The sequence below is a fragment of the Delphinus delphis genome, chromosome 1, assembly GCF_949987515.2.
Source record: "Delphinus delphis chromosome 1, mDelDel1.2, whole genome shotgun sequence".
Lineage (NCBI taxonomy): Eukaryota > Metazoa > Chordata > Mammalia > Artiodactyla > Delphinidae > Delphinus > Delphinus delphis.
In genome coordinates this window covers 30,186,072-30,212,728 of record NC_082683.1, presented here as the reverse complement: position 1 = coordinate 30,212,728, position 26,657 = coordinate 30,186,072, and the positions used below count along the sequence as shown (strand labels likewise).

Below are 26,657 nucleotides of genomic sequence, written 5' to 3'. Positions count from 1 at the left end.
ACTTATGTGTTTCTTTATATTACCAGTTCTCAAGGATGCGGGTAGAGGCACATCAGAATCTACGAGGGTGGGGGTGGTTTGCAAAAAGCCTAATGAATGTTATAGGTAAGGTTTTATTACTGGAAAATGACAAAAATTGTAATTCAAAATAAGGAAGGGAAGGCCTGACAAAATCTTCTTGGCTGATGGAGTACATGTTTAAAAGAGCCTGAGAAATGCTGCTTTAAATCAAAGCCCTGGAGGAGCTCCTCACTGCAGACCTGTCGGCAGCAGCAAGCCTAGCAGAGCCAGGCACTGGGCGTCTTTCTGCCCCGGGCATAAGACCCAGCAGAACTGCCAGCCAAGCTTTCACTCCTGCATCTGTTTTCTGCTAATCAGGAAGCAGTTGATTTTACCAGAAGCTTTGCCTCTGGGGCACCCTTCTACATCTATTGTTAATTGGGTTCTTTGTTCGTTAAATTAAATCTATTTAGTATTCACTTAAGTGTTGCTATCAACTGCTATTTCCCAAGGCCGTGAATGTCCTCTAAACTGAAAAAGAGGACACGGGCAGAAGCCAAAGCATTCAGTCTCTGCTGTTTCCCTTCCAGGTGAGGGTCGTAAATGAAGAGCTTTATCGGAAGACTCTGGAGGAGATTGTTTGCTCCCTGGATAAGATGGAAAATGACAGCATTCCTTCTGTGTCCCTCTCCAAGCGAGAGGTAGGAAGGACGTGCTAAGGCATCAGGCTCTTCTCTTCACAGAACGTAAATCTCACCTGCTGGGGCTCAGAATTGCAAGAGGCACCTGTCAGACTACTGGACTGTAGTCTTGATCGGCTGCTTCTAGATAAAGTGAGGCTGATGATGCCAGCTGACAAGAGAGGGGCTGTTGGTTCACCTCCTGATCTTCTTAACCAGAAAAGCCTGTAACCTTTGTGGCTCATATATTTTACCCATACGTGGGCCATCCATGAGTTAAATAAGGCACAGAGGATCCAAACTGTGTTTCATTTGATCTTAGTATAGCTAGTGTGTATTCTTGCACTGGGTTTGCCTTCCTACTGATGCTTTGCTTTGAGATTAAATTGAGTCCAAAATTTTGGGTACGTATGAGTTGATGGGAAGGAAAGCAGTATGGAAAGGTAATGGGCGTTGGGAGAAGTCAAGTTAGGGCTAAAGATGTTTCATAGACGTGCCATAGCATAGATCGTTCAGAATTCACTGTACCAAAAAGTCAGTTAAATGAGGACTTACGGTGAGGGTGTTTTTAATGCCCTAGATGTCCAGCTACTTGGAAGGAGGAGGTTGATTTGGGGAGTGGAATGTGTGAAGGGTGTTTTGGATGTGGTCTTTGCGTATAGAAGATTTAAACTTGGATTCTGTTAGGAAATTATTTGTAAAACAACATGAGTTTTTTGAGTTTAGGATTTCTGAGTTAAACACAGACAACTGGTCTTTCATGGTAGCTGTGACCTCCCAGGTAAATACTTGAAAGCAGAAACATGATTTGAAAGAGATGGTCCTTTGTCTTCTTTCCAGAAAGGGCAAGGATTGCCCATTTGGGGTGGCTAGGCAGGTTGCCAAGGAGAGGGCACTGGTCTGACTGGTCCTGGGCTTGTTCCCAGTTCTGTTTTCAGAACGTGAAGTACATGCAGCTGCAGATAGAGTCCTTTACCATTCGGAATGGACAAGTACCGTGTCAGTTTGAATTCATCAACAAGCCTGATGAAGAGTCTTACTGTAAGCAGTGGCTGAGTGCCAACCCCAGCCGAGGGTTCCTCCTGCCAGGTAAGGCCTCCGTTCCCAGGTTCCTGGTTGCTGGTTTGGGGAACACCCTACCCTATCTTTGCTCATTCTCTTGGAATAAGCTTTTTGTGTCTGAGTGTTTTGTTGTCTGCTTGAACATTTTTCAAAGCCCTGTGGATGAACCATCCATAATATAAAATAGTAAAGAGGGGGCTTCCCTGGTCGCAGTGGTTGAGAGTCTGCCTGCCGATGCAGGGGACACGGGTTCGTGCCCCGGTTCGGGAGGATCCCACATGCCGCGGAGCGGCTGGGCCCGTGAGCCATGGCCACTGAGCCTGCGCGTCCAGAGCCTGTGCTCCGCAACGGGAGAGGCCACAGCAGTGAGAGGCCCGCATACCGCAAAGGAAGAAAAAAAAAAAAAAAATAGTAAGGAGGGCTTCCCTGGTGGCGCAGTTGTTGGGGGTCTGCCTGCCGATGCAGGGGACACGGGTTTGTGCCCCGGTCCGGGAAGATCCCACATGCCACAGAGTGGCTGGGCCCGTGAGCCATGGCCACTGAGCCTGTGCGTCCGGAGCCTGTGCTCCGCAGTGGGGGAGGCCACAACAGTGAGAGGCTCACGTACAGCAAAAAAAAAAAAAAAAAAAATAGTAAGGAGCATGAGTTCAGTTTCAAAAGCATTCTCAGTCGCGTGGATGTTCCACAGTTTCGCAGGGAGAGAAGGCACAGGAGTGCTGTAAAGCAGGTGTTGCTGTTAAAGGAGCCGTTTTCACCCTCTGTCTCACTATAATCAACTCCCAACTGTCCGCTCTCGTGGGCAAAGGTAATAGGGTGGTCATCCAGAAAAATTATGTCTGGCGCTAGGATGTACCACCCGTGTCTTGCCCCCAACTTCTCCTTGGCGCTCTCCGTAGTGCCGTGAGGCAGAGGAGTTAAGCCTGTCTTGTGGACAGTTCACAGTCTGATAACGTGCTGTATTTTCTACTGGATAGGGTGTCTTCATATGAGCTGGCTCAGGACAAGCTCTTTGAGCCACGCCTTCTTATTGTATTAATCATTTCTAGCTTGAGCTGTGCTACTTAGAACACAGCTACCTATTCATGTTCTTGTTTACTGTTTTCATATTCCCGCTTGGACCGTAAACTCCTTGTTCACGTGTCTGAGTGCTGAGCATGTAAATTCTTGTTGGTTGGCTGATGCCTCTTATTTTCTCCCCTAACCCTGTATGCCTCACCCTCTTCCCGCTCGTCTTCTCTCCCCTTTACTCTTGGCCTTCTGCCAACCAGCGTTACTGTTTACGTTTTTTTTTCAGATTCTGCCATTGAGATTGAATTGGAGCTCTTTGTAAATAAGACCACAGCTACGAAGCTCAACTCGGGTGAAGACAAAATCGAGGACATTCTGGTTTTACACTTGGACAGGGGAAAGGATTACTTTTTGTCTGTGTCTGGGAACTACCTGCCCAGCTGTTTTGGATCGCCCATTCACACGTTGTGCTACATGAAGGAGCCAATCTTGGACCTGCCGCTAGAAAGTATTAGAGAGCTGGTGAGTTACCTGCCACAAGGAAACATCCAGAACTGTGTAGCAGCCAAGCCAATCAAACAGGATACTCGTGTACCTACCTTCCCAGGGACCTGAGGATTCTTCAGCCTCCGTAGAGTTTGCTTACTGTAGAGTTGTGTACTGCTGTTTAACAGACCCTGACATTTTCAGTGGTTTGAAACTGCAGCAACTTATTGCTTCTCATGACTGTGAGTTTCCGGTGTGGCTCTTCTGCTGGTCTCGCCCAGGCTCATTTGTGTGGTTGCAGTCAGACGGCAGCTGTGATGGCCAGAGGGTTCAACGAGGCCTCCTTGACTTTCTTGGTGTTGGCTGCTCACTGGGCCTCTCCCTCAACATGGGCTCTCGTCATTCAGTACGTTGGCCTGGGCTTCCCTAAGTGGTAGCAAGAGTTTGAGAGCAGAAGGTGTAAGGCTCCTTGTGGCCCAGGCTCCAAAACTCACACGGTACCACTTCTGCCATGTTTTATTTGTTGGAACAAGTTGTGAGGTCAGCCCAGATTCTGGATGGGGAAAGACTCTACCTCTTGATGGGAAAAGCTGCAAAATGTTATTGCCATGTTTTTCGGTCTTTCATAATAACATATTAGAGAAACTCAGCCGTAGATACTAAGATGGTGGAATGTCCCTGGCCCATGATATTATTCCTTTTTCTGTTTTAATCATCACTTGGTTTATCATCCTAAACTAAATTTTCTGAGATCTAAAAGGCTCCTATGCAGACTTACAGATATTGAACACAAACTTATGGTTACCAAAGGGGAAACATGGCAGGGAGGGATAAATCAGGAGCTTGGGATTAACATACACGCACTACTATATATAAGATAGATAACCAACAAGGACCTACTGTATAACACAGGGAACTCTGCTCAATATTCTGTGGTAACCTATATGAGAAAAGAATCTGAAAAAGAATGAACATACTGGGAATTCCCTGGTGGTCCAGTGGTTAGGACTCAGCACTTTCACTGCTGAGGGCCCAGGTTCGATCCCTGGTGGGGGAACTGAGATCCCACAGGCTGCATGGTGTGGCCAAAAAAAAAAAAGAATGGATATGTGTGTATGTATAACTGAACTACTTTGCTCTACACCAGAAACTAACACAACATTGTAAATCAACTATACTCCAATAAAATTTTAAAAATAAATAAATAAAAGGCTCCTCTGGAGACAATTCTAATACAGGGGAGCTAGTTTGGAGCAGATTTTTGGCAATAGGTATGCTTTCTTTTTTCCTCCATTGCATTTTTTTAAATTCAGGGACTCTTGAACTCTGTCCTCTCCATTATATAGATGAAAACAGAGGCCCAGTGAGGGGAGTGATTTGTCATGAGTCCCTGGCGAGTTAACCCCGGACCTGGACCTTGCTTTTGGGTTTTTGTATTCCCGCGTCTGTGTTCTTTTTTCACCAGACCACCCCATTTCTCTGATTCGGACAGTGAAGTGCTATCGGCAGGATGTTTTTCTAAGATGACGCACATTTCACCTGATCGAAACTGCTTGCCGTAAGCCACTCCCAGTTCTCAAAAGTCACCCTTTGTACCTTGATCATGTCACCTGATTTCATTTTTGCCTGCTGAATGTTTGCTTAGGGACATCAAAACGTTTCCAAGTTCTTCCATGGGTTTGCTGTCTCCATGTCCTGCGTTCTCCTGAAGCCAGCCTGGCAGAAGCTCTATTGGTGGCCCTTCTGATCATGCTTTTTATTTCTTCTCAGACTCTGATGCAACTTCAGACTGAAGATGATGGGAGCCAGTTGGAAAGACCCATGGACATCCCCAAAGAGCTCTTGATGATGGTTGATTACCTGTACCGAAATGCCATCCAGCAGGTAGGTGGATGAAGCAGGCACACCTGGCAGAGGCCATGCTGCCTTAAGAAAAACCATCAGCCCTGAGAACTTCGGGCATAAAAAGCTTTTCCCCTGCAGAACCTGTGGAAAGCTGTTCTTACCCCGGGGAGTGAAGGTCAGTAGGTTCACGTTCCACACCCCTGTGAGGCCCCGCTATTACATACAGCACTTGATTCCTCCCAGGGGAGGCAGCCTCACATAGCAGGGCCTTCCCAGCACAGCATGTTCCCTCCCTGGTCCTCTGGGGTCCCCCAGGTGGAAAGCCCTCTGGAGCCTTCTCAGGATGTCCGGCTGCTCTCCTTTGTGGAAACTCTTGCCAGCTTCTAGGAATGGGAGGGGCGGCTAACTTGTTGACAAGCCAGACAGGCAGGGGACCAGTGGAACTCCCGGGGCCATGACTCAGGAAGCCTGATTTCAGATTTCAGAGCTCAGATTGGTCAGTTTCACTGACTCACTTATCTGGGTCCCACGGAGATAAATAGAAACTCTGATCTACCACAGCTCTGCCACTTCGGAGCAACATACATTCTTAGGATACTCTCTCTCCACTTTTCCCCTCAGATTTATTGAGCATTACAATGTCCCAAACACTGTACTAAATGTTTTACAGCACTACCTCATTTAGTTCTCACAGTAGTACTCAGATGAGGAAACAGATTCCCAGAAATGTTAAGTAACTTGATCAGGGTCCCAAAGCTAACAGATGGGCAGGATTGGGATTTGAACCCAGAGAGTCTATAGAAGTCACATTCTTTTTTTTTTTTTTTTTCATTTATTTACTTATTTATTTATTTTTGGCTGCGTTGAGTCTTCGTTGCTGAGCTTGGGCTTTCTCTAGTTGCAGCGAGCGGGGGCTACTCTTCGTTGCGGTGTGCGGGCTTCTCATGATGGTGGCTTCTCTTGTTGTGAAGCATGGGCTCTAGGTGCATAGGCTTCAGTAGTTGTGGTGCGCAGGCTTCAGTAGTTGTGGCTTGTGGGCTCTAGAGCGCAGGCTCAGTAGTTGTGGCGCACAGGCTTAGTTGCTCCGCCGCATGTGGGATCTTCCCGGACCAGGGCTCTAACCCGTGTCCCCTGCATTGGCAGGCGGATTCTTAACCACTGCGTGCCACCTGGGGAAGCCCAAAGTCACATTCTTAAGAACTATGCTAGTCTACCTTCTCTACAGAGCTCCTTTCAGGTGTAACTTTTGAGCAATACATATAATATTATTGTTCACGGTTATAGGACATTAAGTTATTTTATAAAACAAATATAAGGGATCCTAGGACTCATAGAAATACTTTATTGCCATAATCTCGTTTTCTCAAAGCACTGAGGTGCCATGTTAACTTTCTCCATCTTATAAATGATGTATTTTCTTCAGTTTTTTCTCTTTCTGGTCAATACCTCCGTAACACTGCAGGAAACGTAGCTACTTTAAAGTTTTCCCTTCGGTTGGATCACCAGAGATCAAACCCACACCCCCTGCAGTGGAAACACGGCGTCCTAACCACTGGACCGCCAGGGAGTTCTCTTCTAATAGATGTCTTGTGCTGAAGACCTATTGTGGGAGCGTGGCTGGGAAGGCCTGCGAGATGAATTAGCCACATCAGCCTACATCACATTGTCTAGTGGGGTGATTCAAAGGCCTCACCATGCTGCCCCCTTTTGTACCCTGCTGGTGATTATATTTCTAGGTCAGGAAATCATTGCTGCTTTTCTGAAAATAGAATTATTTTGTGACTTTCTTCCCTTTTTCAGGAAGATCTGTTTCAGCAGCCAGGCCTAAGGTTGGAATTTGAGCATATCAGGGACTGTTTGGATACCGGAATGATTGATACCCTCTGTATCCTTCAGACGTTCATGCGTGCACGCGTGTATGTGTGTGTGAATATGAGAAAGAGAGGTGAGCAAAAGGAAAGGATGATATTTTAAGGCTCAAAATCAGATATTGTGTCCTCAGCTGTTATGTTTTTCTTACTTAAAGTTTGTATAGAGAAGACTTTACAACTTTAAGCAACCAATATATAGCAGGAATTCAGGAGGGCCCGGCGAAGCTGACAGGCAGCTTGGCCCCTTCAAGATGTCAGCCCGGCATCCTAGCTCCAAGCAGAGAGCCTGGCTGGGCAGGCAGCACTCTGGCACATGCTGGCTCCTGGGGCTTTTCCTAACCATGACCATGGCAGCAGCATCCCCTATTCCTTAACGATGGGCCCAAAGCTGCTAGCAATCACTCCATAGCCGAAGCCCTGCTGCTTTTCCTGGAGAGCCTGCCGGAGCCCGTCATCTGTTACAGCGTCTACCACGACTGCTTGGAGTGTTCTGGCAACCTCACAGCAAGTAAACAGGTGAGGGGAAGCGTGGAGCATCAGCGCGTTCATGTTGCAGCCCCGGGTCTCATTGCGCCTGAGGGAACAAAGTGGGCACCATCCCCCAAACTCAGTGTCTTAGAAACTCGACTCCAAGTCTTTCCGTCCCAAACCCGCTCTTCCCTTCATGTCCCTTTTCCTTTTAATGGCATCACCTTAATTCCAGTGACTCAACCCAGAAACCTGAGTCATTTCTGACTCCCCCTCTCCTCACCTCCCACACGCTCAGTCCCCTTGCTCTGTCACTTGTCTTCCGTACTAGTTCCACTTTCCTTGGTTCAGGACCCTGCATTCATGCTTTCCCTCTGCTGATTTGTTTTGCGTACTCCCATTAGATTTGGGGTTCTAAAGCTCTTGTCATGTTGCTGTTGGTCAGAAACGCTATCCATTGCCAATTAAGGATTTTCTTAAACAAATGTTCGGGACTTTTTATGATCTAGTCTAGTCATTCACATATGTAACCTGCCATAGAAGAATAATCTAAAAAACATGCTAACAATACACGATCCAGAGCCTTACCCCCCACCTCCACTAAATCAAAAAATCAAAATCTCTCTCTTCTTTTTTTTTTTTTGGCTGCACCACTTGGTATGCAAGATCTTAGTTCCCTGACCAGGGGTTGAACCCGTGCCCCATGCAGTGGAAGCGTGGAGGCTTAACCACTGGACTGCCAGGGAGGTCCCTCAAAATCTCTTTTGGGATATATTTTGTACAGGCTTCCCAACCGATTCTGAAATGCAGATAGCCAGAGTACTCATTGAATTCTAGCCTGATCAGCTCTTCCAAGCTCAGGGCCTGTTCAAACAGTAGTGCTCCTGCCAAAATTGACTTCTCATGATGTGTTCTTTCTTCTTATCTCACTGTTTTCCTTACCTCGCCTTTTCTACACTTTCTTTTGCCCTAAATGCCCTAGTCCTTACCTCTGCAAGTGCAATCTTCTCTTATATTCAAGACGCAACTAAAATGTTTTCGGTTCTCTTAAGTCTTTTGAGAACGTGCAGTTAGAAGTTTGACCTCTAAATTCATGTAACGCTTGATCTATGCTTCTGTTTTGGCACCTGTGGCAGGTGATCAAGGTTTTCAGTGTACAGTCTTACTACTCATGTACCCGGATCATGTACTCAGTTCCTGGAGTATAGCAGGCACTTGGGAAACGATTGAATGAACAAAAAGACAAATCCCAGTTCTCCCTCTTTCAGGTCATTGCTACCCTTCCCGCATGCCACAGAAATGTCTTCATCTACTTGATGGCGTTTTTGCAAGAACTGCTGAAAAATTCAGCAAAAAATCATTTGGATGGTAATATTCTAGGTAAGCCACCAAGTGTGTGTGGAAAGCATCTCTGCAGACTGACTCATTAATAAGAGAAATGTGGTTGAGGAATGTCCCAAGTCCACTGCAGTAGAACTAAAATCTCAAGCTCTGGGCAAAGTTTACTCTCAAATAGTTATTTTAAAGCAGAAAATACTGCTTTGGGGCACCTCTCCCCACTCCTAAGAACACAAGAATAAGTAGTACTTCTTATGCTGAATCATATGTTTTCTGGGTTTTTCATACAGCTAGCATATTTGGTAGCTTACTGCTTCGAAACCCAGCTGGTCACCAAAAGCTTGAAGTGGCAGAGAAGAAGAAGGCTCAAGAATTTATTCACCAGTTCCTCTGCAACTCACCCTGAGCCTGTCCATCTCCTCTCCTATTCTGCCTGAGGCAGCCAATTACCAGCCCCACCTATTTCAGCTCCAAAGCTGCCCTAAGAGCACGTGAGCCCACTGGGATGCCAGAGTGGCAGCTGCCTGTTTCCTGAGCCCAGACTGCCCTCCCCACCATGACTGTCACACTCGGTGCTGCTGCGAGTTGTGAAGACATGAGGGGAAATCCACCACAATAAAACTGACATTCAACGTTCAAATTTAGTTATTTAACAGATAGATCTTTTTTTTTTTTTAATGTTTAAACGACTGTACTTCTTGTGCTCACTCAACCTGCCTCCAGGGCATATAGTGCCTTCCCTGCAGCTTGGGCTGGGCTCCCCGTGATCAGATATTTGAACAAACTTTGGAGTCCTGAAGGATGGATGAGTTGGACGGCAAGAATGCAAATGGAAGCTGCTGGATAAAGAGCCCACAGCCACCCCAGATGCTTCCAGTTCTCTGAGGACATGTGTGTACACATATTGCAAACCCTACCCCACTTCCCACTCAGATATGGCTCAACAACTCTAGAGCTGGCCACTCAGCCTCCGAGGGCAATGTAGTGGCTTGAAAATGAAAATATTGAAGAAATTGGTGTTCTGGTGAAACAAGTGGAATTTTCTGGGCCAACAAATCCTCCAAACTGTATATAATGCATCCCCTCTCTTATACGTGTAATATATTTTAATGATAAATGTATTTTTAACAGTGGTTGGTTGCTTTTATTTTTTAAGAGATGGCAGCTCTCAGCAGCTGGACATTTGTGGCTTAAGCACTGGGGCAGGGTGGTCCCTGGTGGTCCAGTGGTTAAGAATCCGCCTTCCAACGCAGGGAATGCGGGTTCAATCCCTAGTCGAGGAACTAAAGTCCCACATGCCGCAACTAGAGAGAAGCCCGCGCACCGCAACGAAGAGCCTGCTCGTCACAACAAGGATCCCATGCGCCGCAACTAAGGCCCGACGCAGCCAAATAAATAAATAAATAAAATAAAATAAAAAAGCACTGGGGCAGCTGGTCAGGGGCCAGAGAGATATTTGCCTGGCAGTCTGGTGATAACAGCCACTATTTACCTTTTCAAGCAAGAGATGGTACAGGCATGGCCCCAACCCCTTGACCCCTGATCTAGTTTCTGAGGGTTGTCCCACTTTTAATATTCTAGAGAAGTAGCTTATGGGGAAAATGGCAGCGGCTGCTAAGAGGTTCTGACAGCTAGATATTTACAGGTCAGGAGCAGAGTAAAGGCACATGCAAAATCGCTTCTTGGATCACCACTACTCCTTGGCAGTGTAAGTGATTTAGATACCGGCCGGTACGCTGACAATGTGAACGGTTAAAGAAAGAATGGCCAGTAGGTGGCGTTGCCTGGCCCGGGCACGAGTTCCATGGAAGCCGACAGTCCTGTGCAGGGGAAAAAGCCGGGAGAGACGGCCTGGGCAGGGGTGTGAGGAGGAAGGGAGTTGGGCGTTTTAAGCGAGGCTGTGAAGGGGGGAAGAGGTGGTGGCGTCCTCTGGCCAGGCTTGGAATACTCTCCATTTCTGCCATTTGTGTCCAGTCTTCCTTTCTGGGACCCTCCTGCCCATATTAACTTTGTTAGGTGAGAAGGGGTAGCTGGGGCCACAAGGAGAAACCCGGAATGTCACAGCCTTCCAGGCTTCCCCCTTGCGGTCCGGGTACGAATTCGGCGGCTAACTGGGGTCCTTCCCGCTGCGGTTGTGGCTGCTAAGGTGAGGGGAGCGCAAGCCGGGCTGGGGCTACTTTGGATTAGTGGCCGGGGGTCTGATCACTCTTCCTTGCGTCTGGTGCCTCTTGAGCCGAGCCCCGACTCCCTGCAGGCAACCCCCGCCCCCCCCAGGTGGAGGACGAGGCGGGCGCTGCCCAGCGCGGGACGAACTCGTGGCCCCGCGAGGTCTCCGTGGTGCCCACCCCGCCCCCCCTTCCGCTCGCCAATTGGAGGCTCGAGCTCAGCCCCCACACCGACTAAACCAACCAGAAGCGTCAGGGAGAGGCGGAGCCACTATCTCCTCCTTCCTCCGGAAAGCGGAAGCGGAAGTGACGTTCGGCGAAGGTGGGGGCAATCATGGTGCCGCTGGGGAGGGGAGAAGCTGCTGCTGCCGCCGCTGTTGCCGGGAGCCGCGGAGGTAAAAGGCGATACCAGACGCGGCCTGGGCTGGGGACTTCCCGGGGGGCGCGGGACTTAGGCTCCCTCCTGAAGCATTTTCCAGTAGGGACCCTAGACCGGTCACCATAGGGACCCCACCCCTCCTCCGTTTCCATGGGGATGGGTATCCAGCCCCCCTCCCCTGTTTCCATGGAGATCCGGACCCTGCCCCTCTTCGCCCGGCTTGGAGCCCCCCAGCCTGACTTCGGGTTTTTCCGTGTAGCCCTGGACTGGGGACTGTCCCAGACAGGTTCCTTTTCCCAGCCTCCTCTCAAGGGTGCTCTGTTTGTATTTCTCGTTTGCCACCCTCAAACCTCCTGGTCTTGTTTGTTCCGGACAGTTGGTCTCCGCGTTGCCGCCTGTGGTGCTGGGGCAGCCCAATGGGGCCCCCGGTGCTCTTATCTCTCCTCTCAGATGCAGCGAAATGTGCATCTACCGGGTTGCGTAAGCCAGAGCAAGGGGTCGGGCCGGTTCCTCCCGGCTCAGATCCCTTGGCCTGTCTCTGGTAACTACCACTCTGTCTAACCGCCCTACCGAGTAAGGGTTCACTTTCTAATCCGGAGCAGAAGAGAAAGATAAAGTGCAAAGCCAGACTGAAAACGAAAAGTGATTATTTTTAAATTCTCTGTTATGTGTGCCAAACCCGCGTTTGTAGAACCTGTGTGTTTACAGGTAGAAGAAGAATCACTATTCCAGAACAGGAAAACTTCAAATTTGGTATTTTTCCCAAGAGAGTTTATCTTTCCAAGAGAGTATAGCCGCAGGCCTTTCATTCATTTAACTGACATATCCTGAACTCCTCGTGTCAGTGTACTGTGCTAGAAGCAGTAGAAACAAAAATAAGACTCATCATTTCCTCATTGCAGAGAGCACACTATAAAGCATAGCTTCTAGTGGACACCAGATTGTTTTAGGAGATAAATAGATAAAGTGATCTTCATTACATATACCTGATAAGAGATTAGCCCCACTACCCAGAAGCTGAAACATCTGTTCTCAGAAGGAGGGAACAGATTCACACTTGATTTCTCTACTGTTGTCAGACATTGTGCTTTAACACACATTATGTCTTTTACTCTGCATAACAATTTCCTGAGAACAGGAATTACCAGTTCCACCTTACGTATGAGAAAAGTGAGGCACAGAAAGCTACCCAAGTAGTATGTAGTAAAGCCGGGATTTGTGGGTAGGTGACCCTGCCTCCAAAGCCCTACTCCTTCCAGCATAGACTTACTGCCTCACGGTCTGATTTGGGGGATATTTAGGTGGAGTTCCCTTGCTTTAAGATTTATAGCAACTCAGCTTTGAAACAGTTTGCCCCTATTTCCCCTTAAGTGTTTTGACCAGCCTTCACAGTGTTTGGCAGTAAGGCACATTTGGAAGGTCTTATAAGCTGCTGCTTATTACTTCCATTTTTTATTTTCATTTTTATTAAAAATCTTTTTGGCTGCGCTAAGCGGCTTTTGGCATCTTAGTTCCCTGACCAGGGATTGAACCTGGGCCCTCAACAGTGAAAGCGTGGAGTCCTAACCACTGGACCGCCAGGGAATTCCCATTACTTCAATTTATTTAAAAAGATATTGTTTTCCCTTCAAAATGACTTGATGGTTTTAAACTTAAAAAAAAAAAGTCCCAAGGAAGATGTTTTTCATTTACTTTGTCCTGCTCTTGAAAGAAGAGGATAAAAGAGCCCTGTGATTGCTGAGGAGGTCCCTGGGTCCTATGGTATGGCTCTGACTCTGGCTTTGTTCTGTTGCAGACAGGTCACTACCTTTCCATTTCTCACAATTGGGCTGAGCACACCTGAACCATGGGGGAACACAGTCCAGACGACAGCATCAGCTACTTTGAGGTAGAGGAAGATGAGCTGACCCCCGATGACAAGATGCTCAGGTTTGTGGATAAGAATGGACTGGTGCCTTCCTCATCTGGAACTGTTTATGATAGGACAACTGTTCTTATCGAGCAGGATCCTGGCACTTTGGAAGATGACGATGACGATGGACAGTGTGGAGAACACTTGCCTTTTCTAGTAGGGGGTGAAGAGGGTTTTCATCTAATAGATCATGAAGCAATGTCCCAGGGTTATGTGCAACACATTATCTCACCAGATCAGATTCATTTAACAATAAACCCTGGTTCCACGCCCATGCCAAGAAATATCGAAGGTGCAACCCTCACACTGCAGTCGGAATGTCCAGAAACGAAACGTAAAGAAGTAAGTAAAGCAGTGGGTGAGGGCCCAGTTTGGCTTTGGGGAAGTCCTTACACAACTCTTATCAGCAGTTTCAGCCAGGGAGTATAGGAGCCCCTGGAATTAGGACCTACAGTGGCTTTCCTTACTGTATATGCTTCATGTTTTTTGTTGTGACTGCTTTCTGGAACTTTTGGTGTGTATGGCTGCATGGAAATCTGGGAAAACTAAATTGCAAATATCTTCCCCAGATCATAAATAAAATAGACATTTCACTGAGGTAAATCCGTGTCTCTGATGTGGAAATAACTGGATTTGGCTTATCTTTGAGTTGTGTAAAAATGACTTGTTTTGGAGAGATAAATATTTGCTGGACTATACTTTATTAGTGAAAGTTTAATGGATAATAAAGGCTAGCTTTCTTTTTTTTTAGTTGATTAATTTATTTTTATTTTTGGCTGAGTTGGGCCTTTGTTGCTGCGTGTGGGCTGCGCGCCTGCTTTCTCTAGTTGTGGTGAGCGGGGGCTACTCTTCGTTGCGGTGCACGGGCTTCTCATTGCGGTGGCTTCTCTTGTTGTGGAGCACGGGCTCTAGGCACACGGGCTTCAGTAGTTGTGGCACGCGGGCTCAGTAGTTGTGGTTTGCGGGCTCTAGAGCGCAGGCTCAGTAGTTGTGGCTCACGGGCTTAGTTGCTCCGTGGCATGTGGGATCTTCCCGGACCAGGGCTCGAACGTGTCCCCTGCATTGGCAGGCGGATTCTTAACCACTGCGCCACCAGGGAAGCCCAAGGCTAGCTTTCTTTTGTAAGAAGCTCGAGCAGGAGGCAGTAAATGAGAGCAGGTTATCTAAAAGAAGTTTTCGTCTCGTATTTAGCTAATGTGCGGAAGGTAACACATATTACAATGCTTCGAAAACTGTAAAGCATTGTACAAATTGTACTAGGGGTGATAATTAGCAGAGTAAAAGATGTGGTTTAAAGGTAGTGATATACATTATCCGGGAACTAATTGCAGGTCAACTAGGAAAAAAAACGATCCCTGGTAGTTGCAATGCCAGGGACTAAATGTAAGATGTTACCAAACAGCCATTGGGTAAATTGTTTAGCAGGATATTTTTCTCTTTTGCTGTAATTCAGGTCTTGAAACTGGAGAATCTTTTTTTTCGTGGCATTTGGTTTTCCTTTGCTAGCCTTAGAACCTCAGAGCTGGAAGGAACCCTAGCGAGACCATCTTGTCTTACCTCCCACCTCATGTAGGGATCTCTCTGCAGCATCTCTGACACCAATTCCTCTGGTCTCTGCTTGAACACTTACAGAATGACGAGAGCACAGTGTTTCACAGTTCAGCCTAATACAAAGTTTTTTGGCCAGATCTGATTGTTAGAAAGCTTTTGCTCGTATGGAGCCAAAATCTGCCTTCCTGCAGCTGCTGCCCGCTGGTCCCAGTGCTTCCTTTCTTCTTTTTTTTAAAAATTTATTTATTTTATTTTTGACTGTGTTGGGTCTTCGTTGTTGTGCACAGGCTTTCTCTAGTTGTGGCGAGCGGGGGTTATTCTTCGTTGTGGCGCGTGGGCTTCTCATTGCAGTGGCTTCTCTTTTTGCAGAGCACGGGCTCTAGGTGCGTGGGCTTCAGTAGTTGTGGCACGCAGGCTCAGCAGTTGTGGCTCACAGGCTCCAGAGCGCAGGCTCAGCAGTTGTGGCACGCGGGCTTAGTTGCTCCATGGCATGTGGGATCTTCCCGGACCAGGGCTCGAACCCGTGTCCCCTGCATTAGCAGGCAGATTCTTAATAACTGTGCCACCAGGGAAGCCCCCAGTGCTTCCTTTCTGAGCAGCAAGCTAAATCTTCTTCCGACCCGACAACCCCTCAGGTAATTGAAGATCATGGGTTTCTCTACATCTTTTCCTGTGCAGGCTCGACATCTCCATTTACTTAAATGTTCCTCTTACGACATTTTCCTCTAGTTTCTCATCAGCCTCGTCACCTTTGATTGCACAAGTTCCGGTTTTCCAAAGTCCTTAAAATTTGTAATTGAGCACAGTCTCACAAGTGTGAGTCAACTGGTACTGAATACTGTGCGACTCTTTATCTCTTCATCTGGACGCTGTACTACAATTGTGATATGGTCTGTATTTTATTAGCAACAACATCCTACTGTTAGCTGGCACTTGGAAATCTCTAGAATGGTGTTTCTTAGCTGGGGGTAGTTTTGTCCCCTAGGAGACACATTTGGCAATATCTGAAGACGTTTGTCGGTTGTCGCACTGGGGAAGTGCTACTGGAATCTAGTGGGTAGAGCCCAAAGGTCTGTAAACATCTACAGTGCACGGGACAGCTCCCTACAACACAATACAAGACAATAAATAATTGTCTGGCCCCAAATGTCATTTAGCTGTATTCCAATAAAATTTTACTTACGAAACAGGCAGTGGGCTACCCTGACTACCCTTAGTCTAGAACATAGGGAGTTGTAGCAGAGAAGGATGGAAGTACAGCAGAGATTCAGACATGGAAGGCAGTGATAGCATGCAGAGGGATCTCGGCTGTATCCTGGAAATGCACTGAAGGTGTCTGAGCCAAGAAGTGTCGTGGTTGGAGTGGTATTTTAGAAAGGTTGCTCTGGTAGCCGTGGCAGCTTGATTGCCTGCTTAGGAGATAGTTGCAGTTTAGGTTTGGGGTTTCCTTTGAGTCTGATGAAAGATGGTGTGGAAAGAATCCAGGGCTTTTGTTGAAGTATAAGAGAACTTGGTATATTATTGGAGTTTGAAGAATGAGCCATGAATTGAGTCTGACTCAAAGGATTCATCCGTTTTTCCAAGTGTGTTGAGTTTCTTCTGTCTCTTAGCACAGGGGCCACATGGGTGACTGATGGAGCTTCAGATCTCAGTAGTGAGTTAAGTAGTTCGAGTCCACTGTGATAGGTACTTTGAGGCTCATTCAGAGTGCTCTGTGCATGCTGAGGAGAAAGCGGCTGACTCTGCTGTCCCCCTTGCCCTCCATGAATGTTGATTCCATAACAGGAATCAAGAAGACAGGAAGAGGAGAATGTTTGGTGGGGAAATTGATGAGATGGTTGGAGTATAATGAATGTATAGTCCTTGGAGAAAAGCAAAGTGAACAAGTTGAGAAGAAGCCCTTTGGAAATGTGGACCTGAAGTTGAGGAAGTGGCTGGGGAATAGAATTGCGGATCCATGAAGGAGCAGTAGTTCAAACTGTGGGCAAATAACCCAAGGGAGAAGTAAGAATTGTTCTGAGAATTTAAGGGTTGGAAAGAGAAAGAGGAACCAGAGTTCCCTTGGTCCCAGGGATGGGTGGAACGCAGTGCTGTGGAAGCTGAGGGAAGAGAGGTTTAAGAAGTGACCCTGCAGAGGGATTGAGGGGCCGAAGAGGAGCCATTAGTTCTTCTGCTTGTGCAATTGATCACCTCATGGGAAGACTTGCGCTAGAGGGCTGGAGGCTGAAGGCAGATGTCAAGCTATGGATAAGTGAGTGGGCGGTGAGGAAACAGGAGGCAGGAAGCATCAGCTTTTTCTTTTCTTTTTCTAATAGGGTAGTTGGAGGAAGAAGAGTGATGAGGCGGTAGTAAGTCAAGGGGACTGGATCATTTTTTTAGCAGAGGAAATTTGAACATGGCTTAGGGCCTAAACTTTGGGCCATCCTCAGTTAATGATTACTATGTGAGAGTGTTTCAAGAGCAGATGTTTGGGAAACATAAAGTTAAATCAAGACAGAGATTTGCTTATTAGTAGGGGATTTCTCAAGAGCTTTTGATAATAACTAAGAAGGAAGGACATGCAGAATTCTCCAAATATTTTGAACTTGGGAAACCATGTTTCGGGCCTTATTTCCACAGTCAGTGTTTTGTGGAACACATTTTGGGAAATGCTGATCTAGGCAGAAAAGGAGGAGAGGGTAGAGAAGGAATGATTATGCAGTCAGTGATATGAGCTGTCACTTTTCCCACTTCGTCCTATTGCAAGCCTGGTTTACCACTCATGTCTTCTGATCCTTGATAATCATGTAATAGGACAAGGTCAAGGGCACTGTAAGCAACTTGTTCAGTCTACCGTGGATTTAGCTCACTCTACTTCCCTCTCATCACATTTTCCCATTCTATCCATGAGACCTACACGGAAGGTTCTAGAAACTATTTTTGAAATCATTAGTTACAGGGTTGGTTGGGGATTGAGGGAGAAGCAGCAGTGGCTTTCAGCCTTTGAAAATTTTGCTAAATGACCAGGCATTCAGGAGACTCGCCTTCCTGAAGCACCATCTTAACCGTAGCTTTTGTTTTAACAGAGGTGTAGCTTTTGTTTTAAGAGGTGTTATTTTATTTTATTTTTTGGCATTTAAATCCATTTAATTGCCCTGAAGAGGCCAGTGTTTATGACTGTTTGATAACACTCTTCATGATTTCTTTACATTCCCCTACCCCCACCTTTAAAAAAAACCAAAAAACAAAAAACTTGGTCTTTTCTCCATCTCTACACCCAGGTGTTACTCTTGAGAAATCAGATCATTTGATAACTAGTTAGTCTTCTTGGCTTCCAAAGCAGCTTATTTTCAGAGCCAGATTTTTGCTTGATTTTCCTGTTTACCCTTGATTGTTCCATTGTTTCCTATAGTGTGTGGTTGGCTTACCTATTACTTCATTTTTTTCCCTCGTGCTTGTCTTGTGCAAAAATAAACCAACCAGAACCTTGCTACAGGTGCTGTCTTCTTCCACAGGGCCGCTGGTCATTCCCATTCAAATTGCACATGTCTTATTCTCGAACTTGCTACTTTACCACTGTCTGCCTGTTGATTCGGTAGCTTTGAAAACTCTCAGATCAAAACATTGTCATTTTGGGCTTCCCTGGTGGCGCAGTGGTTGAGAGTCCGCCTGCCGATGCAGGGGACACAGGTTCGTGCCCCGGTCCGGGAGGATCCCACATGCCGCGGAGCGGCTGGGCCCGTGAGCCACGGCTGCCGAGCCTGCGCGTCCGGAGCCTGTGCTTCGCAACAGGAGAGGCCACAACAGTGAGAGGCCCGCGTACCGCAAAAAAAACCCCAAAACATTGTCATTTTGCTGAGGATCAGCATTCTTTTTTAAAAAAATTAATTTATTTATGGCTGCGTTGCGTCTTCGTTGCTGTGCGTGGGCTTTCTCTAGTTGCGGCGAGCAGGGGCTACTCTTCATTGCAGTATGCGGGCTTCTCATTGCGGTAGCTTCTTGTACAGCACAGGCTCTAGGCGTGTGGGCTTCAGTAGTTGTGGCACTCGGGCTTCAGTAGTTGTGGCTTGTGGTCTGAGTTGCTCCGTGGCATGTGGGATCTTCCCGGACCAGGGCTCGAACCCATGTCCTCTGCCTTGGCAGGAGGATTCTTAACCACTGTGCCACCAGGAAAGTCCAGGATCGGCATTCTTAAGCCTTGCTCTTTTAAAACCTTTCTACTCAGCTGTATTTCTAAGGAGCTGTATTTCCTTTAGTCAGTTCACGCAGTTGATGATTTCCCAAACTTTCTTGCATCTGTGCCCTTCCTGAGACCTTTCCAGGACTGTTGGGTTATCTGTTCATCTACCTCTGTCTGAACCACATCGGTGAACATAACGTTCCCGCCCCCCCCACCGCCCCACCAACTGATCTTGCACTTTTCTGCTGCATGGTTGGCCAAGACGCATGAAGAAGCCCAGGAATCACATACCAAATATGCTCTTCATAATGCCTCAGAGTATTCCAGTGCATTGACTGGGAGAGAATAGCTTTTTCTACCAAGAAGCACAGTTACAGTGATGCTTTATGAATTAGGCTGCTTGCTACGTTGGTCAGTGACATTCCAAGGGGTCTGTTTTTTTTAGTGTGACAAATTTTAAGTATAAAAATAAGGGGGAAAATTTGACTCCAGTGTTTCAGAGCCTTTTTGCAACATGCCCTTTACCTTGGGAGACCCAGTTCCAATCTCATTCCTCATTATCAATCCCACAGGCAGTGGAAGGATCCACTCAGACAAGCCAGGTTGTTGCTGACTCTGCAAAGGGGACCCACCCACTTTTAGTCTTTGCACACAGTGATTACATTCCTTTACAGGTTCCCTTCTGAATACCCAGGGAATTACCCTTCAGAACTAGGACAGAGACTGTTTCTGCTTGAAATGCTAGTGTTAAGGATCCATTCATTCTTTCCACAAGCTTTTGCTTATTGAGTATCTACATTTGTCAAATACCAGGAAGAACAAAGAAATAATCCCTGCCCTGAGGGACTCTAGGGGAGTCTAGAAGGGAGACCGCTAGAGGCTGTATGTGCGAGGTTTGGTAGGAAACCAGGGCTGGAAGCATTTTCTGTTTACCAGCAGACGAAGCCATTTGAGCGCTGTCCCCTGCATGCCTGCATGTGTGTCACATACCTCTGTGCAGCATTCAGCATTTCCATCACTGAGGCCCACTGGCTTGGAAAAGGGACAAGGGTGGTTTTATGTTCATACTAGTTTTCCAGCATAATGCTGCAGGAATAACAGTTCTCGGATTTACATTGTACATAGGCTGTACCTGTTGAGTATTGCTAAAATTTTGCTGTGGTAGGACGTTGGAGAAAGAATCCGAATGTTAATGTTTTTCTCTTATTTAAATCAAGCTTATTCTTAAAATTGTTTCTTCTGTGATGTACGCAGGGATAATTTAGACCTAGGTTCCGTCTTTGTTCTGGTATATACTGTGTGGCCTTGGGTAAGCTGCTCTGTTTCCTCTTTTGTAAAATTGAAATGAAAATATCCCGTTGCGTTTCATGACGGTGAAATGAGATTTATTCATTTATAAATATATAACGGGATAAATAAAACATTTAGCATAGTGTCTGGTGCATGGTGGTTGTTTGGTGAATGTTCATTTACTTTCTCTTCCTCGTAGGCCCACATAGTTCTTGAAGGAGGTATGGAAGGAGGTATTCTGTTAAAGAAAAGGTTAAAATTGTCTTTGTTAGGAACCCTTTGGGAAGCATTTTCTCCTAAAACAGGGTTATAAATTGTGTTTGGGTTCCCTGGAACCCAGTGACCCCTAATTTGCTGAACTGTCATATTAATACAGCTATGGAATGTGACCCACCATTTAGAACCGTGTTTTACAAGGGGAACATGTTGGTAGTCCCGCTGGAGGGGTTCTAGGTGCAGCCCTTGCCACAGGTAACCGTCCATGCTCATGCTCTGCTCCCTTGGACTTCTTGGCCTTCCGTAGCAGCAGGCCCCCGAAAGTTACTTCCATGGTGGGCAGTTGGGGCATGAAGCAAAGCTGGGGGCTCTTTTTAAATATTATTCTTAATTTTTTACAATTGAGATAAAATTGATATATAACATTATGTAACATAATGATTCAGTAATTGTATATATTGCCAAATGATCACCATTGTAAGTCTAATTATCATCCATCCCCACGCATAATCTTTTTTTTTGTTTTTTTTTGCTGTACGCGGGCCCCTCACTGTTGTGGCCTCTCCCGTTGCGGAGCACAGGCTCCAGATTCGCAGGCTCAGCGGCCATGGCTCACGGGCCCAGCCGCTCTGCGGCATGTGGGATCTTCCCGGACTGGGGCACGAACCCGTGTCCCCTGCATCGGCAGGCGGACTCCCAACCACTGCACCACCAGGGAAGCCCTTTTTTTTCTTGTGATGAGAACTTTTAAGATCTACTCTCTCAGCAACTTTCAAATATACAATACAGTGTTATTAACTATAGTTACCATGCTGTACATTACATTCCCATGACTGACTTACTTCATAAGCTGAGGACTCTTACAGCTAAAGAATGAGGATTCCTGTTATGCTGGCAGTGACAGTGGCAAGAGGGTTAGATGGTTAGCATCCTGTTGAGTGCCTGCTGTGTACTAGGCACTGTGTTAGGGACTCTGATCGTTTTGTATTTTCGTAACAATCTTATAAACTAGGTACTGTTAGCTCTCATTTTACAGATGAGAAAACGGAGGCTTAGAAACATACAACTGGCAAGTGGTAGAGTTGAGATTTGAACTGAGGACTTTGTGCTTTCCTATCATACACACCACCTTTGTGAAGACAAGAGAGGAGAATCAGGCACTGAAACCCATTAGCTATGAAAAGGGCTGAGAAATGAGGGGCAACAGGATGGCATTAGTTCTGTAAGGGTAAAGGATTTAGGTGGGGGAGCAGCTATGTAAATTCAGCTCTGAGATGGGCAGTGGAGGTCACTGCAGGGCTCTTCCATTCCTACTTCGAGCTCTTTGGTTGCACATTATGGAGTGGGAGAAAGGAGATCACTGCCAGTGTGGAAACAGAGTTGGTACTGGGGAGAGGGATGGGAAGTCCCTAGTGATGGGAAGGAAAGGGCAGCTCCTACAGCTGTAACGGCCAAGCCAATCATTTATTTATAAGAATGTTCAGCTGCTGGGTGCTCACAATCAGAAGCTCCCTTTCCTTATTGAGAATGGCGCTGTTAGTGTGTGTAGGATCTAGTTCTCTCAGACTCATTTCTTTTTCCTCCAGCAGAAACCCAGCCTTTTTTCTCTTCTGAATTTTCTTAAGCTTTTGTCTCCTAGAGTTCCAGTGTTTTTCTCATTTTTGCCTATCTCATTCACCTTTCCTCCTCTGATCCTGTTGACTTAACAGGGCAGTCATCCTTGTTAAATACTTCTCTATTCTAGAACTACTCAGAACACTTCTTGAATCAACATCAGTTCTCTGAAAGCTCACGCCTCCTGCCCATTCCTCGCATTAGACCTGGTCCGTCCTCAGTGAGCCCAAGCTGTGCTGTCTCTGAGCTCCTTAACTTCGTAATCGACAGCCATTTAAGTGATGCAGTGCTCAAACTCTTTTGGAGAAACGTGTTTTCCAATGGAATCTTTGGTGACATTATGTTCATATTACAGATACTTTAGTTAATTTCGATGGGCCAATTATTATGTGTCACCTCTCCCTCAAGTTCTTTAAATTTAGCTTGGGTATCACCTCCTTCGAGAAGCTTTTCTTAGTCATCCCCAAGTTTAAGTTTTTTGTAGTTTTTTTTTTCTAAGTTTTTCTCTATATTCTAGTATCCATACAACTTCTCATACCATATTGTTCTTGTCTGTTTGAATTGCCTCTTGACTTTGAGCTCCTTGAGAGCAGGGGCCATTTTTTCTCTATCCCTAGCACCTGGGAGAATATAATCCCTGGAACATAAGGTTTATCATGCATGTATGCATTCAAAAAAAAAATTGTATTTAAATGTACCAAATGTTGCAACACCTCCTCTGTGTAACGTGTTTTTTGCAACTTCCTCCTCTGATCCAGTTTGAGGAGGTTTAGTTTTCCCTTTTTGTGAAATGTGGTGCTGTTTAGAAACGATTCTGAAAGACACAGTATAGAGACTTCCATTTACTGCCTTCCTCCAGATGGGGTGAGGTTGTGCGTTTATTCAGCATACTATTGGGGAGCATTTGCTTTGACAGTCATCTGTCCCCCCGTTAAATACAAATACCTTCCCCACTCTTTGTCCTCTCTCCTAACTTTCCCCTCTCTCTCCTCAGCCGTTCCGTGAAAGAGTAGTTATATTCATTGTCTCTAGCTCCTTGCTTTTCCCTGACTTTTCAGCCTGTTACGTCCTGGCTTCTGCTTCTACCCCTCCAGTGAAGCTAGTCTTGCTGGGGCAGTTCTGACCTTGTGAATTGGCTGAGTCCAAGAAATGCTCCCTCAGTCACCTCTGCTGCATTTGACCTGGTTGACCATCCTCCTTGAAACTCTGTTGCTTTGTCACTTATAGTCCTTGCCACTACTTTCCTCAACACTAAGTCCTGTTGGTTTGGTTTTGTTTGTTCGTTTAGTCATCCATTCCTTCACTCAACAAATCTGAGTTACTTCTCCACAAGGCTAGTTCCTGAGGCTGTTGGCAGTGAACAAGACGGATGTGGTCCTTGCTCTCATGGAGCCTACAGTCCAGCTGGAGAGTAGCCGTTTATTCAGTTAACTCCACAAATATCTACTTAGTGCCTCCTGCTTTCCAGCTACTGCTGTGCCTAGATTCCAAATAGATAATCATGTAAATTATCTACGTGCTTTAAAGAAATACAGGCTGCTATGAGAACCTGTAATAAGGGTACCTCTTCTAGTTTGGGGAGGGGGTAGAGATCGGTCAGGGAAGAGGTCCTTGAGGAAGGAACACTTAATGGAAGCTTGAATTGGCCAAGTAAGAAAACCTAGATGGGAGCAGGGGTTGGTAGGGCTGGGAGACAGGGAGGGATAGTTAGTTGCACTTGTTACTTACAAAGTTATCAACTGCTGTAGCGTCTTAAGAATGAAATTCTGCTCTCGTCATTCACCGTTGTCGTAAGCTCCACGACGGAGACATGCGGGCTTCTTTATTATAGCATTCATGGGGTCCTGGTTCTCCTTCCTGGTCAGTGATCATTTTGAAATCTCTGTCTTGCAGCACCAAAGAGGTCTGTTTTTAGTCTTGATGAAAAATCAGGACATGTGTGTGAGAGGCTAATTAACCATGTATGCTGAGTGGCATAGTTAAATATTATTAGAATTCAGAGAAGGGCACTGTCACATAGATATGGAGTGATAGTGGCGGGCATCGGAGGTAGTGAGGCTTGAATGGAAGAGAGAGACTCAGAAAAGCAGAGAAGAAAGGAACCAGGCATTTCCAGTAGAGAGAAAAGAGAGAGAACAAAGGCAGGCGAGTGGGAATTCAGTGTTGCCGTTAGGGAAGGGGTTACCGTCCCCTGTAGGCCTCGACAGAGCCTGCTTTTGGCCTGGTGACAGAAGAGGACCTGGAAGGACTTTGAGTACAAGGCTAGGGAATTGAGACTTAATCATTTGAGCAGAGAGGTGGTACATGTGGGACACTTTTAGAATAAATCTGGCAGTGATTGGCTTCAAAGCTAGGCACTGAGACATGAGAATGCCTGGTCAGTAGTTCAGTTCAGCAGATGTTTATGGAGCATGTCCTGTGTGGCATGGGGAAGGGAAAGGGATGAATGAGCGAGAGAGCGCTTGCCTGGGGAACCTAAAGACATGTGCAAGATCCTATCGGTGGTTGGGCTTTTGAGAGAAGGACAAGGAGCCAGAGGCGAGTTGGGCTTTTTTTTTAACATCTTTATTGGAGTATAATTGCTTTACAGTGGTGTGTTAGTTTCTGCTTTATAACAAAGTGAATCAGCTATACACATACATATATCCCCGTATCTCCTCCCTCTTACATCTCCCTCCCACCCTCCCTATCCCACCCCTCTAGGTGGTCACAAAGCACTGAGCTGATCTCCCTGTGCTATGCGGCTGCTTCCCACTAGCTATCTATTTTACATTTGGTAGTGTATACATGTCCATGCCACTCTCTCACTTCGTCCCAGCTTACCCTTCGCGCTCCCGTGTCCTCAAGTCCATTCTCTGCATCTTTATTCCTCTCCTGCCCCTGGGTTCTTCATAACCATTTTTTTTTTAAGATTCCATATATATATGTTAGCATACAGTGTTTGTTTTTCTCTTTCTGACTTCACTCTGTATGACAGACTCGAGGTCCATCCACCTCTCTATAAATAACTCAATTTCGTTTCTCTTTGTGGCTGAGTAATATTCCATTGTATATATGTGCCACATCTTCTTTATCCATGCATCTGTCGATGGACACTTAGGTTGCTTCCATGGCCTGGCTATTGTAAATAGAGCTGCAGTGGACATTGTGGTACAGGACTCTTTTTGAATTATGGTTTTCTCAGGGTATATGCCCAGTAGTGGGATCGCTGGGTCGTATGGTAGTTCTATTTTTAGTTTTTTAAGGAACCTCCATACCGTTCTCCATAGTGGCTGTATCAGTTTGCATTCCCACCAACCGCGCAAGAGGGTTCCCTTTTCTCCACACCCGGGAGATGGGCTTTTGAGAGAAGGACAAGGAGCCAGAGGGGAGATGGGCCCCTCCCTTCCCCACGCCCACAGGTTTTCAGGGTTTGGCAAACTGTGGTCCACAGGCCAAGTCCATACAGACGCCGGTTTTTGTAGAATAGTTTTATTTTTTAATTATTTTTAAAATCAAAAGAACATTATTTCATGATATATGAAAATTATATGAAGTTCAGATTTCATTGTCCATAAATAAAGTTTTTTTGGTGCACAGCCTTGCTTGTCCATTTATATATTGTCTATGGTTACTGTCACATACAGCAGATCCTCCTTCTCTGAAACTGAATGTCCTTTCCCCTACCTGAGGCTTTTCCCTCCACCCAGGCTTTTAAATATCCTTGTGGTCTTTAGGTTCCTCCCAGATCCTCAGCTTCTTTTTTCCAGGACCTTTCTCCTTCCAGATACGCTCAAGACCTATCTTACTTCAAACAGACAAACAACACTTCATCAACTCAAAAGTCCACTTGTGCTACTGCTCTCCATCTCCAGTCTCTATCCCCGCCTTTCCTTATTCACCTTCGTCCAGACTTCTGACCTCATCAGTCCATTAAAACTAGCCTTGCTGAGTCACTGGTGAACTCCTAGCTGCTGGATCCGGTAGTTTTCCCAGTCCTATCTTCCTTGTTTTCTCTGACGTTTAACATTTCGATCATTCTCTTTTCCTTGAGACTCTTTATCTTCTGGCTTCTGTGACATCCATCTCCTTTGCTTCTCTTCCTAATTCCCCAGCCCTGTCTCCCACTCATCCATCAATGGCTTCTCTTCTTTGACCAGTTCCTTAAACACTGGTGACATTCAGGAGCCCGTCCTTTGTCCTCGTAGCCAAGATTTTACTGAGCATCTACTATATGTCAGTCCCTGTTATTGAAATACTTTACGCAGATTATTCCTAATTATTACAACAACCCCAAAAAGATCGATTTTGTTTCCTTGTTATAAACAGGAAATTGAGACTCAGCTTAAGTAATTTTCCAAAGGTTGCACAGTAAGTGGCAGAGCTGGGGCTTGAACCAGCCTGCTTTAGTGTATAGTAAAGTCATCTATTATCTGTGTACCAGAGACTCCTGCTGTAGACTTTCTTTTTAGCTTCCAGCCTATATGTCTGTCTACTAGACATTTCTACCTGGCAGCACCTCAAACCCAACTTATCGTCTCTCCCTAACCCCCATCCAGTCCAGAATTGGTATGTGACCATCTCTTTTGTCATTCAGGCCCCAATCATGGGAGTTGATTTTGACTTTACCTCTC

The 26,657-nt window shown here is 46.1% G+C and overlaps 2 protein-coding genes and 1 non-coding gene across 11 annotated transcripts in view; all 3 read left to right on the top strand.

Annotated features, from left to right (window-relative positions):
• The window catches only part of INPP5B (inositol polyphosphate-5-phosphatase B), a 47,732-nt gene extending 37,847 nt beyond the window's left edge, over window positions 1–9,885 (top strand). For 7 of the 8 annotated variants that reach the window (XM_060019697.1, XM_069540969.1, XM_060019691.2 and 4 more), the window contains 8 exons: window positions 591–701; window positions 1,607–1,769; window positions 3,037–3,272; window positions 5,007–5,120; window positions 6,882–6,966; window positions 7,341–7,468; window positions 8,689–8,800; window positions 9,049–9,885. In XM_060019697.1, the coding sequence (XP_059875680.1) occupies window positions 591–701; window positions 1,607–1,769; window positions 3,037–3,272; window positions 5,007–5,120; window positions 6,882–6,966; window positions 7,341–7,468; window positions 8,689–8,800; window positions 9,049–9,164 (1,065 nt within the window). In that variant the 3' untranslated portion in view covers window positions 9,165–9,885. The remainder of the gene's footprint in view (window positions 1–590; window positions 702–1,606; window positions 1,770–3,036; window positions 3,273–5,006; window positions 5,121–6,881; window positions 6,967–7,340; window positions 7,469–8,688; window positions 8,801–9,048) is intronic. The other variant, XM_060019678.1, reaches the window with a different exon arrangement.
• On the top strand, window positions 4,221–4,293 carry TRNAE-UUC (transfer RNA glutamic acid (anticodon UUC)). The gene has a single exon. It is a non-coding gene; the product is annotated as a tRNA-Glu (tRNA).
• Window positions 9,886–11,244: 1,359 nt separating the features above from the next.
• Window positions 11,245–26,657, top strand: part of MTF1 (metal regulatory transcription factor 1) — a 38,855-nt gene continuing 23,442 nt past the window's right edge. The window contains exons 1-2 of one of the 2 annotated variants that reach the window (XM_060019624.1): window positions 11,245–11,318; window positions 13,098–13,556. In XM_060019624.1, coding sequence (XP_059875607.1) covers window positions 13,149–13,556 — 408 coding nt within the window. In that variant the 5' untranslated portion in view covers window positions 11,245–11,318; window positions 13,098–13,148. The remainder of the gene's footprint in view (window positions 11,319–13,097; window positions 13,557–26,657) is intronic. The other variant, XM_060019631.1, reaches the window with a different exon arrangement.